Below are 14,742 nucleotides of genomic sequence, written 5' to 3' on the forward strand. Positions count from 1 at the left end.
TTTGATATTCTACATGGCAAAGCTGAGAAAGGAGATCAGGTTCCATGAATCCAGAAGCCTGCTTATTTTCTTCTCAATCCCATTCTCCTTTATTTATTCATTTTTTCTATCTTCAGCATCATGTGGTGGAGAAAGCAGTGGTACGGCTTCCACAACAGGGGCTGGTGTTCTTAAGATGGGACGGTTTCAGGTAGGCTCCAAGGAGATCTTATAGCAGCCTTCCAGAACCTGAAGGGGCCTACGGGAAAGCTGACTTTTTATAAGGGCAGGTAGCAACAGGACGATGGGAAATGGTTTTGAACTGGAAGAGGGTGGATTTAGACTAGATATTAGGAATAAATTCTTTGCTGTGAGGGTGGTTAGACACCAGCACAGGTTGCTCAATGAGGTTGTGGATGCCCTCTCTGTGTAAGCATTCAAGCCAGGCTGGATGGGGCTTTGAGCAACCTGGTCTAGAGGGAAGTGTCCCTGCCTGTAGCACGGGGGTTGGAACTGCATGATCTTAAAGGTCCCTTCCAACCCAAACCATTCTGTGATTCTATGTTAAACTGATTTGGTTGTTCATAGAGAATCCTCACCAAGCAGTTACTGCCTCGTGCCAGCTCAGTGCGCCTCTTGGAAGGTGTTCTTGATGAAAGAAAATATCCATAGTGAAGTTGTGGCTGCAGGATTTTGTGCAGAAACTGTTATTTGTTCTCATTCACAGGAGGGATTGAGCTAGATTATACAAGGTCTAGTTTATGAATACAGCATTTCATCTTGTCAGACCTTAGCTGTTGAACTGTTTGCCTTTGTCTTTAATCAGTTGCTCTTTGGCTGACTTTGCTGGGACATTCACTTTATTATGTACTGTTCTTGAAAGAAGTCCCCTCTCAGTCTGCTATGTATTTGGAGTTAATTATTAAGTTTATTTTGAACTGTTATTTTATGTGGAGGGAAGCTTGTAGCATTTCAGGGAAATTAGTTATTTCCTCCTCCGCACATGCTTCTGCTATGTAATGTAAGTAAGTGCATCATGTTAAGGAAGAACTTAGAAGGTCTACATGATTGCATTTCTATTGTAGGTGTCTGTGGCAGTGGATGATGTGCTGAAAGAGAGTGACAAACCTGAGACTAAGCCTCTGCAATTTGAAACCACCTCCTCTGATTCCTCCCCTCTTTCTGGCAGCAGTCCAGAGAGTACCCTGGTAAAGCAGGCTGGCGGGCGGAAAAGTGATGCTGTGGCACATGGTATTCCTCAGCCAGTTCCTGTGCTGCAGTTGCCAGTAGATGATGGTCAGCCTACTAAGGTTGGACGCTTTCAGGTAACAACAACAACAGATCAAGTGGGGCGCTTTTCAGTGTCAAAGACTCAGGATGAGGTCACCTGTGCAGAGAGAGAGCCAATGACTCTCCCTCTCTCTGTGGACTTGGAACAAGTTGCTTCTTCAGCTGCAGCCCCTAGGAAAGAGTTGGAGTCGAGGCAGTCCCCACATATGAACGGTCCGTCCTCTGAACCAGAGGCTGCTTTCTTGAGCGGTATGGCTAAGGATCTGGATGATGGCTCAGCGAGCCCAGACTCCCTCCAGGCCACAACATCGAAAATCAGCCTCCCTGTTCAAAGCCTTAGCAACTCGTTCAATTCTTCCTACATGAGCAGTGACAACGAGTCAGATATTGAAGATGAAGACTTGAAGTTGGAACTCCGTCGACTACGGGAGAAGTAAGGCTTTTTCCTTCCCTTTTGCATGTGTGAAATGTTCAGCAAAGGCTTAATATGAATTTAATTTCCTCTGGACTTCACTTTTCACAAGGGAAAAAAGCTAGCCTTCTTTAAGAAAAACTAAAACTTTGTTAAGTATCAGGACCCACTGTCAGTGTTTACATGGGTAGTAAAATTCTTCAGTGGAAAAATAATACATAATGATTCCAAGCAACAGGTATATGCCCTTGTTATGTTAATTTTCTAACCTGTAAAATTGCTGTGTGCGCCCATATACAGATTGCCACGCTGTGGATAAATCTGTGCAGATGTACAGAAGTTCATATGTATCTGAAATTCAGTAGATAGTGGAAGTATTGTTGTCTGTCTTGAAAATGACACTCAACTTTGTGTTTCTAGTAAGCAGTTCTGGTGCTCTCCACTTCTTGGAGAATCCCTGTTGATTTAGAAGAAAATTGAGAAGTCAAAGAATCTGACTTAATATTGAATTTATATTGAAAGCTGACTTTTTAGGACAGCTGGCAACTACTCTGAGAACAATGCTCCAGTACAAATGTTGAAGCCTCCAAGGCTGTGTGCTTCACAAAATGAGTGTTGTAACAATTCCTTTAGCATTTATGGTGAATGATTTGATTGATACGTTTGCTGTGTGTTCTTGTTTATATGCATGTTCATTCTGGTTTTGCGATTACAGCACTGGAAACTTTGTATTGGAATTTCTAGTCACTGTTAGACAAAATGGAAAAAAACAATCATTCTGCCATGTGTATTTAGTGGTTATTTGTGGAAGGGATTTATTTCATCTGCGCTTAAATGTCTGTGGGAGTTTGACCAAACAAGCTGGTCAAGCTTGACTGGAAGGGAGGGATTGTATTCATACAGGTAGGTGCACACAGTTTTTTGAGTAATGCTCTTGTAACTTTTTAGGCACCTTAAAGAGATCCAGGAGCTGCAGAGCCGCCAGAAGCAGGAGATTGAATCACTATACACAAAACTAGGAAAGGTCCCACCTGCAGTCATTATTCCCCCCGCTGCACCCCTTTCAGGAAGGAGGAGACGACCCACTAAAGGAAAAAGCAGCAAATCCAGTCGTAGCAGCTCCCAGGGAAATAAGAGCCCTCAGCTGTCAGGTAAGGCTTTCTCAATTTGAATTTATTTATTAAATATGATCAAACTGACAGGGTGCTACCGGTCCCTTCCAGACTGATGTGGTTCTTCTGCTACATCCTATTTTCCTGCTCTCCCCTCTCCACTGCCTGGACTACTTAGTCATTTAAGTTGCTTTTGCTAGTCGATAGTCTTGCTTGTGGCTTCTGCAATTTACTCAATCTATATTACATTGTTTTGTAAGAGCAGTTTCAAATTGTGGGTATGGGGGTTTTTTTTGGTTTTTTGTTTTTTTTTTTTGTTTTTTTGAGGTTGTTTTTGTTTCTGTTTTTTGTTTTGTTTTGGGTTTGTTTGGTGTTATTTTATTTTAGATTCACAATAGGGCTATAAGAGCACTGGGAACCTCTGCAGAGTGAAAAGTATAAATTTACAGAGGGATTTTTATTTTTTTCATATTATTCTTAGAGTTGAAAGGGACCTCTAAAGGCCATCTGGTCCAACTCCCCTGCAGTGAACAGGGACACCACAGGTAGATCGGATTGCCCAGGGCCTGATCCAGCCTCACCTCGAAAGTCTCCAGGAACGGGGCATCAACTGTTCTTGTTTTCTCCTGAAAGTGATTAAATTGAATGAGGATGGTATATTCATTGATCTTCCAAAATGATTTTTCATACTTAATAGCACTTAAGCATGATATTGCCAGAAACCAAAGTCACAGCTGATGGATGTTAAAGTAGTGAATTTTTAGGGAGTGGCAGTTCTTTGTACTTAGCAAATTGAGAAGACTTCAGTTATCAAGGCTTTATTTCTCACTAAGACAATTTTTATAATGAATTGAAAAATAGTTCTGTGACTGACAGACGTGGATGTCAGATCCTTGTTATGTATCTGTAATGTCACTCAAATCCTGCCTGTGAGCAGAAATATTTGTTACTACACACTGACTTTGGCAGCTCCATGTCATGTAGCAGGGTCTGTATCCAGTTGCAGTGTGCTCACTTCTGGTTTATTATATGATAGAGGAGCTCTGTGTGAGCATGTGACAGTGAACTAGCACTGAGTTCCCTTAAGACTGGGGTAAAGTAAAATAATTTTAGCCTTGCTATTCTCTAACAAGCTGGTACAGTCCTTCCCCTGCCTCTCTCTCACCTGAAGTTGTCAAGTCCAGGGGACAGATATAATTCCCCCACCCCTGCATTTTTTCATTACTAGCATAATAACTCATACGTTCTGCTGTTTTTCATCCTCTCCCTTGGGTGTGCTGAAAAAAAGCTTAGAAAATGACATGGGGAAGCTGAAACATTCCATGTGTTTTGCCTTCATTCTTCCACCAGGCAATTTGTCAGCTCAGAGTGCACCATCAGTCTTGCCCCCACAGCAGACTCTTCATCCTCCTGGTAGTGTGCCAGAGACTGGACAGAACCATTTGTTACAGCCCCTCAAACCTTCACCTTCCAGCGAAAACCTCTACTCTGCCTTTACCAGTGATGGTGCCCTTTCAGTACCAAGCCTTTCTGCGCCAGGCCAAGGTAAGACTTCAGGCAGATTTAGCATCAAGTCTTGCATTTTTACTGCTGGTGAAAGAATGCTCTACTTGATGCCACTTGATGTTTAATACACATCATAAAGTAAACAGGAAATTCGACCCCAGTGCATGCAAACTGATAAGGACGTACGCTTTGCAACTACATTTCTAGGTTCTCACATAAACAGAACACGCTAAGATTGTTAAAGTAATTAATATATACCATGTGGCCCTGTCTGCTATAATGAAAACACCAAGGAGAACACAAGAGAATGCAGTGTGGTGGCAGCAAGCAATATTCTTCTGACCTGAGAGGAGAAGGCATTGGCTAAAAGGGTGAGGAGATGAAGGAGAGAGCTAGAGGAAAGGTGGGTTCTGATGTGAGATTAAGGAAGAGGCAGAACAGTTTTTGTTGGTAGTAAGTAATTGAAAAGGTAGGAAAATTTCCAAAGACTTCTTTTAGAACTTGAAACTGCTGTGGCTGATTCTGACTCTAGTGACAGTTCAATTCTTTTGCTTCTATGAACATAGTTGCTTCAGTTTTTTATTCGTTAGCATCTTGTCAAAAAGCTTTACCAGAGTTTAATTACATGCATCAAATCAAACAAATATTATTGCTGCATTTGTAGAAGTCCAAATGGAAAACAGAAATTGACTTTTGGAAAGAATTTTGGCAAGAATTTTCTGTAGAGATTTTTGTGTTGGATTGTTGGAGTATTTTTGGAGCTACTTGCTGCTCCCTGTACGTAGTGCTGTACGGTATCTTCTACAATTAGATGCTTTTGCTGGCATTTGGCTTTCCTACCAATGGAAACCCCATTGCTGGGTTATAAACTGGAGGTTAACACAGCAAACTTGGCCTCGTGTCCGCTGTACTGAAGGCGAGTCTCTTCACTCCGTATGTTGTCTGCATACTCTTTGGTCCACTCTTGAAGCTTACTCTTGTGTGCCATGTTAATGCATTTCACCCTTCCAACCTCAAGTTGCTAACATCTTGTAGTGGTGTTCTGTCTCTTCTCCTCTCCTTTCTCTGTTCTACCCGTTTTTGTTTTCTCACAGGCTGTGCGAAGTTTAACTGTGCATCTGAGAGAGTGACGTTCAAGCCTGGTGGCAGGAGGACCCGATTTCTGAGTACGCCCTGCTTGGCTCTTTGTGTGTAACACCTTTACTCCTTCCTTGTCTTTTTTTGTTTTGTTTTGTCTTTTTGTTTTCTTCTGCTGCTTGGATCTGTTTCATGCGGCCCATCCTCATCTGCCACCTTGTATTCCCTCCCATTCCATGGCTAGGCTGAGTTGCTCTTAGTGCACCTTTAGAAGTTTGGGTTCTCGTGTTAGGTACTCTGTTTTTAAACTGTTTTAGCACTGATTTCTCTAAGCTTTTGATGGAAACTTCTCTGGGCAGGTCAGTGAAATGGCAGAAATTGAGGTTGGCTTGCCAGATGTGGTATACCAGGCCTTTTCTTTTGGCCTGCTTATTAATTACACTTCAGTACATATTAGCTGCCATGAGACTTGCAGGGGAACTGTTTTTTCCTAGGGAAACAGTGAGGAAGATTTGTTTCCCAAATTATTCCTTTGTTTGGGGCACTGTTGTAACTGATGGTGGAGTGGTTGTGTTGCTTCCTTCCAGCATTGTGCTTGCTGTGCAAGTTGGGTGTTTATGCATGCTGCCAGCACCAGTGCTGATCACAATGCAGAGCATTGATGCCACCTGTAGGCAGTTAACATCGACTTCTTGTGTTCATTAGCAGATGGAGATTAAAAAATCAAAACTTAAAAATAGTTATAGAATATTTTCATGTTAGCTCAACTGGGCCACAGATTTAGAAGCTCTTAATGTGAATCAGAGACAGACTAAATACAATGCACATAGCAGTACAGGTGGGGAAATGGCCATCTTCAGACATTCTGTCAACCCTTGCGAGTTACCTTGCAGCCTTTCTCAACATCCTTTCACTGGTGCTTACATTACACCAGATTCAAAAGAGAGCCTCAAACTTCTGATGTGATTGCCTGAACTAACGATGTGCTTGAGCTGAGGCTGCTGCTGCAATGCTTTTTTTTTTGGGGGGGGGAGTGCTGCGACATCTCCCACGCTGCTGCTGCAGGCTGGACCCTTTGAATGCTCTGACATTTGTTTCCCAGACTCCAGAATGACTTGATATGAGCGTTCCGAGTGCTGAAAAGAGACCTTCAGTTGCTGCACTGCCTAATGTACCACGCGTCTGTAGCATCTGTCTTGCTGCAGTTGGCAGCCAGAGAATTGTGTGCAGGAATGAGACCGGGCCTTCTGCAGAGACAGCTGCAATGCAACCAGCACGATCCTCCAAGGCAGCGGAGTCAGAAAGGAGAAGCATATTTGTGGCTGCTGAATTTTGCAATGCTACCTCATTGGATTTTAGATATATTACTGTGCGGATGTACAGTAACAAACATCTGCAGTTCAAAGACTTTTAACAACTCCTTTCTTGGAAATACTTACATGCTTACCAAAGCAAACTCTTCAAAATCTTCTCGTCTGCCCCATCCCATCCTTTTTTGGGGTAGAGAGTATAATGAACAACTATTCTGCTTCTGGAATTGACAGTGAACTGAGTATGAGAGTGTCATGTATTTCTAAGGCTCTGGCTTGCTGCAAATTGTATGCCATCTGGCTCTAGGAGTACATGTATATCCTTTGCCTGTGGGGCTGATGCTAAGAGAAACGGATTCTTTTTGAAACGTGTGTTGTAGCTGTCCTGCGAAAGCAGGTCATACTCATAAAGACATGGCACAGCTTGGCCTGGCACTCAGCTCATTACAGGCTGCTTGCTTCCTGGAGTCTTGTCCTTCAAGTGATATTGCAGACTGTTATGGAGAGTGACAACTGGGAAAGATGCTGGGTTCGAATCAGCAGCGTTGAGGAAACAGTGCAGTAATTGATGCTTGTAACTGTGCAGTGGGAGAAATAGAGTGGTACAGCCTGGCGGGGAAGGTCTGTCCCACAGATCTGAGAAGGCCTGAGAGAACAAGGTGACAAACCATGAGAGCATTTGGCTTATCAAATTCTTCTCACTTTGTGGCAGTCAAACTTGATAGCTGTAAAGCACTTTTCCAAGCCCTGACAAAAATGCAAGATGTGTTTGCTTTGTTTATGTAGTAACAGCCAATTGAAACCGTAATGTTTCCTGCCATTCTGCACTACAGTTTGGGAAATCTGGAATACCAAAAAATAAACGCAGAAGGTCAAACCATTTCTTTTTCTGAAAATTCAGCTCATGGAACTGTCAGGGAAATCTCAGGCTTTTTCATAGAACATACCAGAACTTTCAAGAGCCCTGCTGTGCCATGCCCTCTGTTTCTCACTAAGCTTTTCGTACTGTTTGCTGATACTAAACTTTTCTCACTGTTTCTCTTTATCTTTAACAAATGACTCTCTCTTTGTGCTTCAGGGAAGATGGTGAAAAAAGTCTGTCCTTGCAACCAGCTCTGTAGTAATTATCTTATTTCTGTTATCTCCAACTCCTGACTGTAAAGCTATTCATTGGCTTTTTCTGGTCACCGAAGCCTTGCCTCCCTGACTCTGTCTCCAGCACAGCATCTGTCTGTCTCCGTTATGCCCTCTAATGTGTACTCTGTTGTTAGCATATCTGCATAGCGTGGCTATTACCTTTGCAGAAAAGTGGAGGCAGAGCCTCACTTTCCCTGAGCGACTCCTTGCTCACTGCTAATGACAGTGAACTGAGCATCGAGGACAGCTGCTCACTGCGATGCGCTAACGCTGTACCTTTGAGCAGCTGGTTTCTTTATGTATCTGACGGGTTCTGCCACCTCAGTGACAGCTCCAATGGCAGAGTCTCCTTCAGCATTGCAAGAGTAAGCCATCTGATCTCAATCCATGTCCTTTTTAAGAGATGTGTAGGAAAGCCAGTGTATGTCCTTCATGTCCTTGAAGACTTTTTAAAGGTGCCTTTTGACTGTTGGCTCATGGTGAGATTTAAAAATTTAAAATTAAAAAGAAAAAAGGCTGGGTGTGAAATGAAGGCAATGTGGGTGGCAGGCTGGAGAAAGGAGAAGCCTGTTTCACTTCAGGTCCCTCATGTCAGAGCAGGACTGGGGATGGCTGCTGTGACCAAGCAGGAATGCGGGGGTTTGTTTCCATTAAAAGCCACAAATTGAAACACTTCTTTCTCATACTCTTCTGGATGGCAGCTGTAGGAGGTGGCAACTACACCAGGGTTAAAATGTGAAGTTCCTAAGAAGTCAGTTTTTACACTGACGCTATGGGAGCTCCAGCAATTTTACAGCTCACCTCTTCTAACCTAGGCTGGTCTGCCTCAGGTCGTCTATGACCTGAGATAGGAGCTCCACAGTAGAATCACCTTGCAGACAAAGCTCTTTGCCCCCCACCTTTCCTGTCTAGCTTAAACCCTGGACTAAACCCTGAGCCAGTCCTCTTCAGAACACTTCAGCTTTTCTAAACAGTTTTTTCACATCTTTGGATGAATGCACTGTAGTATTTCATGATTAACTCACTCCATTGCATGGCCTGAAGAGGCTCTTCAGCATAGAGCCACGATCCCAGGTTGCCAGCAGTGCACTTGGTGATTAACATAGAAATATGAGACATGAGAACTAGATATCAGCCATCATGAAGAGTATGAGAGTGAGTGTGTCAATCCCTGCATGAGCCCTCATGGTGGAATGTGGTTGTTACTCGTTTTGACACCTCGTCTTGAGTGCCTCTGTTGTTTTTGCCTGTTTTGTCTTTAATTTCACCTTCTTTTTCTCAGTCACTGTTGTTATTAAATAAGATGTGGTGCATGCTTAAACTTTTCATTATTTTATAGTAGATTTTTCCTTGCCACCTTACGGTATGTTCTGTTAGCGTTCATCTGAGCTGCAGCTGCACTCCCTGGTCAGGGAACCCTATTCTCTCCTTCCCTGTGCACTGTTGCATGCCTCTGCCTGCCTGTAACAGCTGCTGCCCCTCTGGTGAGCATCCTCACTGGGAGCCATCTCCATGCTTGAGCTGGAACTGGTGGGAGGGAGGTGTGTCCTTCCCTCTTCAGCACTACTAGAGGCGGTAACACTTTGCTTATTTGTCCCGTGTAGTAAGTATGTCACCTTCCTTCCTAATTCACTCCTTAATGTAAAGCATTCCTGCAGGGGTTTGAAGCCAATTTGTTTGTTTTTTGATGCCATGGTTGCAAGGAGTGTGGCTGCTAGCCAGGGAGGGTAGCACAGAGGAGTTAGAATCGCAGAATCATTAAGGTTGGAGAAGACCTCTAAGATCTTCCAGTCCAACCAGCCCAACACCACCGTGCCCACTGACCACATCCCTCAGTGCCACATCCACACGGTTACTGAGCACCTCCAAGGACGGTGACTCCACCACCTCCCTGAGCAGCCTGTGCCAATGCACCACCGCTCCTTCTGAGAAATAAGCTGTCAGGCAGGAGCCAGTGACTGTCATTTGGCCTTGGCAATGGAGATGACTGTCTTCGCTAGGAATTTTGATGCTCAACTTTTAATTAGTTTTCTGCAGAAATTCTGCCATACACTCAGGTTTTCTGGGCTTCCCAATTACAGCCTTCAGAGCAAGCAGGTAAAATATTTGAGGATATTTGAAAACCAGTTAGGTGAAGATGCTTGCAGTGAATGCAGGGCTTAGCTCTATACTGACGAGGAACTTATTATGTTTAATTTGTTTTCAGTTAAATGGATTTGAGAATAGCAGATTCGTTCTGCCTTCCCCATGGCCCTACTGGGTCCCATATCTGGAAATGAAGATACTTCTGGGATGTATTCATTCCACATCTGGAATGAAGATATTGCTGGGAATTTAGAAAGCTTACCTGACAATGAACAGCTTTGGCTACTGCTAGGATATCTGTCATGTGAAGAGCTTCATCTTGAGTGAAGCTTCTTGCTTACAAGGGTGAGGCAGTGAGCTAGACTATTGAACACAAACTTCTGGATGCTTTCTGCAGGGTGCTGTTCGGCAAACTTTCCAGAAGAACCAAATCCTCAGTATTCACGTGAAGGCTTTTTGTTCTTGTGGTCAACCCAGTGAACAGAAAATCATGTCAGAGCGCATCCAAGGAACTGGACTCATTTTTGCCTTCTTTAAGCTGTATTAGTTATTTGCATCTGAAGTGCTGATTCTTCTGGCTAGGAAATCTGAACATAATGGCAAAAAAAAAAGTCCTTTCAGAGGGAAAAAGCAAGATTTAACATCGTGCAGGCTTCCCCTGCTGATCTCCGCTCTGTAGTGGATGAAGACAATCCCGTCTGGTTATCCTCAAGTATGGCAGCTATTGGAAACAACAGTTGCTGTTTCTCACTGTGGCTTTTTGTGTAATCTGAGTGAATTTTTCCCCTTTGTTTTATGAAGTGGAGATAATTTTCTACAGAGCAGCTGGCCGTGCTGTTTGTAGTACTCCATATTCAGCATCCAGCATTGTCCTCTGAGGCAGAATTGACTTGTGCTGGTAGTGGTTGCTACTAAATGCTATAGGATGAAAGAATGACACGGCTACTGTCATTTGGTGCTGAAATCTAATCTCCTTTTTCTTCTACAAAGACCTGTAGGCTGCTGCCGTTCCCCTGTCAAGATGACTACTTGCAGGACTTCTTGAAGGAAACATCTATGAAATATTAATAATCTGAGAAAATGCCTGTAGGAGTCCTCGTAGTTCCTACTTCAGCTTGTCTTGGAATTGAAACGTAGACTTAAACTGCATGGCATTTTAATTGGCTATCGTTGTACCATTGCCACGGTTATTACATTCAGTGAAGGAAGCTGAACTCGACCCCAAATTTTGACTCCCATTTCTTGTGTTTTTAGGGACCAGTAGCACTAATGCAGTCGGGGCTACAGTGAACAGCCAAGCACCCCAGTCTCAGCCTACTGCTATTGCCTCCAGCCGAAAAGGGACTTTCACAGATGACCTGCACAAGCTGGTAGATAACTGGGCCCGAGATGCCATGAACCTGTCTGGCAAGAAAGTTGGCAAAGGGCATAGCAACTATGAGGTAAGATTTAACCCATGAATGTTTACGGTAAGAAGCTGTCAGGTTTCATTGCCTATCTCAATCCAGGTATCCTGGCCAACTGCGCTACAGAAATATTGGGTAAACCTTGTGTGTGCAGTATTATATTGCTGCTCTGGAAGAGAAGAGGGATAACTGAAGAGTGCGGCCGTGGTGTGTTCTTGGAGACAGCCATTTGGAACGGCCTGTGGGCCAAGGGGATAGCCGGTGGTTTGTAAGAACGGCTGTTTAACTTGGAGGTTGGATTTTCTTTCAGGGCCCTGGAATGGCAAGAAAATTCTCAGCACCAGGTCAGCTCTGTATCTCTATGACATCTTCCCTGGGTGCTACGCCCATCTCTGCAGCATCAGCTACCTCTTTAGGTCCCTTCACAAAGGCCATGTGCCCTCCGCAGCAGTACAGTTACCCAGTGGCATCTTTTGCCGCTCCGTGGAGTGGGACGAGCGGTCCAGCACAGCAACCGCTTGGCCAGTTCCAGCCTGTAGGTGCCACGTCTTTGCAAAGCTTCAACATCACGGGTTTGCAGAAGTCCATCAGCAACCCTCCAGGCTCCAACCTGCGGACCACTTAGCCCTGCCCAGAGAGCGTGCTGGCTAGACCTCGGGACAGGACGTGGGGAGGGAGATGGGGCCCTTTGTCAACTCCTAGTGCTGCAATGAACTGGTTTGCTTGCCAGACTGGGAATGAATTTCTCTTTTCCACCCGTTGCTGTTATCCTTCTGTAAAGGGGGCTTCCCCACATGCTTTCAAGGGGGAGGAGGATGATCGGCATCCTTAGGATGGGACAGTTCTTTTGACTCGAGGGCTCCCGCTCGTGTGTGAAGCGAGAGCCGTGAAGATCAGTCACGGGGCAGTTAACACAGTCTTGCTGTAAAATTTCTCTGGTTTGAGGCCGAATCCGCGTATGTCAAGATGGGAGAGGTGAATCCTAGCATGAGGCTTTAGCGCACTTCTCTCCCTGAAGATCCGAGACCAGCTGTCCAAATCCCCCTCCTCTCCCTCTCCCCACTCAATCGTTATTTGGCTCCAGAACGATGGGGCGCCCGAATGGACTTGCAGTGCAGCCCGTGCTTGATAGGTCATTACTGCTTTAAGTAAGATATTAACAGCTTTGACTGCAGCATTAGAGCAATTTAAATTGTTTAAAGATTTTTTAAAAGTTCCCTGCGGACATGTACTTACCATCAGTTTTGATGTGGAAACACTGTGATATATAAATGTTGTTGGACAACAGTAGTTTAAAAATGAGTGGAATATAGAGGGTTAAAAAAGTTAAAAAGTAAAAAAAAAAAATGGGAAAAAAAAAGCTAGCTATATCCTTATACTTATTGGAGACACTTTAACTTTTTCCTTTGTATTTTCATTGTATTAGATAAATAAATGTGAATGTAAAATTGTATAAATTAATGTACTTGAATACTTGTCTGTTCTCCCAGTATGCTTGCTGGATATTTTAGTGCCTTGGACTTCTATTGCTTCTGCAGTTAGCGTTGTCTTCCCAGCAGACCCCAGGTGGACGGAGGGGCAAGTTCAGAGAAGGCTGCGTTGGTGGTACCTGTGGAGGGGGGCCTCACCGCCGGCACAGATACCGATACCGAGCAGAGCAGGTGCAGTGGGTTGGAACTGAGCTCCAAGTGATGGGAAACTTGTCCGAGGGCGTGATCCAATGTTGCTGGCGTGATGAGGGCCAGGTGGGGCGGGACGGAGGGCTGTGCGTGAAGCCAGAATGAGACGAACCGCCGTTGTGTAGAGGCAGGAGGTCTGGATCAGGAATGGAGAGGATGGGAAGAAGGTGTGTCTGTGGGAAGGGTCCGACTTGAGACGCTGTGTGACCCCACCTGTGAAGTGGTGAAGGTGTTTGGTCAGGATGTGACTTGAGGGAGAGGTGCCATTGCTCGTTGGCATGGGCTCGTCTGCTGGGATCGCTTTTCTTTCTTTGTTTTGTTGTGGATTTTTGGTTGGTTGTGTTTGGTTGTTTTTTTTTTTAGCCATTGCCGCCAGGAATAGTCTTGACCTGGCACAATGTCCATTGCCGGCAATGGATGCACTTGAAACGGCCGGCATCAAGAAACTTCCTCAGTCTTATATGGAGGATTTATTTACGCTTTAGTTCACTCTTATCAGATTTTCAGCTGGTACCAGGCCTGTAGCCATCACCTCTGAGTTAGCCGTACTGTACCTTTGCTGTGTTCATCCTCCCTTTTCCTATTTAAGAATACTGGTTTCCTCCACAACGTTAAAATAATACCAGCCAGTATTTACAGAGTGCTGCAAAGAGCCGTGAGGGGTCGGTGCCGCTTCCCGGCGCTGGGGTGGCTCGTGGCTGTCTGGAGGTTGGAGCACGCAGGAGATTGTCCCTTGCCCAGGTTGTTTATTCCCCTGAGTGTGCTGTTCCCCTGTGGAGCTTTAACAGGGAGCTTTTCTGTCTGTGAGTGTCCTCACCATCATTTTGTTTGCAAAGAGATGTGCGGGATCCATTCCTTTCCTCTTACTTTTTTGATTGTTTGTTCTTTATTTTCTTTTCTCCAGCATTTTTGGCAGCAAGGGAATGTACCGGGTGGAGAGAGAGAGAGAGAGAGATGCCAGAAGAGGGCAAAAGCCAGCAGCAGATAGTCTGGGCTCCGAGATCCTTAGGTTTGAGGGCTCGTTCTTTGTGACCTCAGCGCGGAGTGGAGCTGTGGGAGAGGGGAGAGGTCCGTGGTGGGAAGGGGCAGAAGCGGGGTGGGGGGAGAAGGCCCGCTGCTCTGCTCTTTGCTCTGGATGGTGCGGAGGTTTCCCAGATAGGCCTGGTGGGAAGTGAGAGGTGCACCCGGGGTTAAAGGAAGCGGTTGCTGGCCCCAGGTGGTGCTGACACACGAGAGGGGGATGCTTGCGACAGGGGAACTGATGAAGCTGAGCGCAGCACGTGGTTATTTAATTTTGATCTAATACGTTTGAGGTTGTTTTCACTTAATGTTATGCAAGAGCTGGTTTTATTTACCATTGATCTCCCCCCTCCCTCCCCCCTCCCCCTTCCTGTGGATGAATAACTGAAGTCTAGAGGAATAAACTAATGCTACTGAACTGTTAAATTATTTTGTTTAATATTACACTTTGAGTATCTTTTTTTCCACATAAAATCTGTTTCTGAATTACAAGCGTTTTCTTTACATTATTTAACAATGTACACTGTAAAAAAAAAATAAAAATAAAATAAAAAATAAATAAAAAATAAAATTAAAAAAAATAATAATAATAATAAAAAAAAGTTGCAACTTTCGGGCTTTCCCTGGCCACAAGTCAGTCGTGTGTTTGGCAGCGTCACCCCGGCTGCTCTCCCTTCTATGGTTGCGCTTCGTGCTGCAGTTTGTCACCTCTGCAGGATGTTGCAGGAA

General features: G+C 44.6%; 1 protein-coding gene across 12 annotated transcripts in view; it reads left to right on the forward strand.

Annotated features, from left to right (window-relative positions):
- WNK1 (WNK lysine deficient protein kinase 1) overlaps positions 1–14,572 on the forward strand; it is a 98,817-nt gene extending 84,245 nt beyond the window's left edge. For 6 of the 12 annotated variants that reach the window (XM_072355097.1, XM_072355146.1, XM_072355155.1 and 3 more), the window contains 8 exons: positions 117–190; positions 1,065–1,702; positions 2,630–2,832; positions 4,144–4,338; positions 5,394–5,486; positions 7,765–7,806; positions 11,163–11,350; positions 11,625–14,572. In XM_072355097.1, the coding sequence (XP_072211198.1) occupies positions 117–190; positions 1,065–1,702; positions 2,630–2,832; positions 4,144–4,338; positions 5,394–5,486; positions 7,765–7,806; positions 11,163–11,350; positions 11,625–11,939 (1,748 nt within the window). In that variant the 3' untranslated portion in view covers positions 11,940–14,572. The remainder of the gene's footprint in view (positions 1–116; positions 191–1,064; positions 1,703–2,629; positions 2,833–4,143; positions 4,339–5,393; positions 5,487–7,764; positions 7,807–11,162; positions 11,351–11,624) is intronic. The other 6 variants (XM_072355107.1, XM_072355193.1, XM_072355115.1 and 3 more) reach the window with 5 other exon arrangements.
- Positions 14,573–14,742: the final 170 nt, after the last annotated feature.

The sequence above is a fragment of the Excalfactoria chinensis genome, chromosome 1 (genome assembly GCF_039878825.1).
Source record: "Excalfactoria chinensis isolate bCotChi1 chromosome 1, bCotChi1.hap2, whole genome shotgun sequence".
In the NCBI taxonomy this organism is placed as follows: domain Eukaryota; kingdom Metazoa; phylum Chordata; class Aves; order Galliformes; family Phasianidae; genus Excalfactoria; species Excalfactoria chinensis.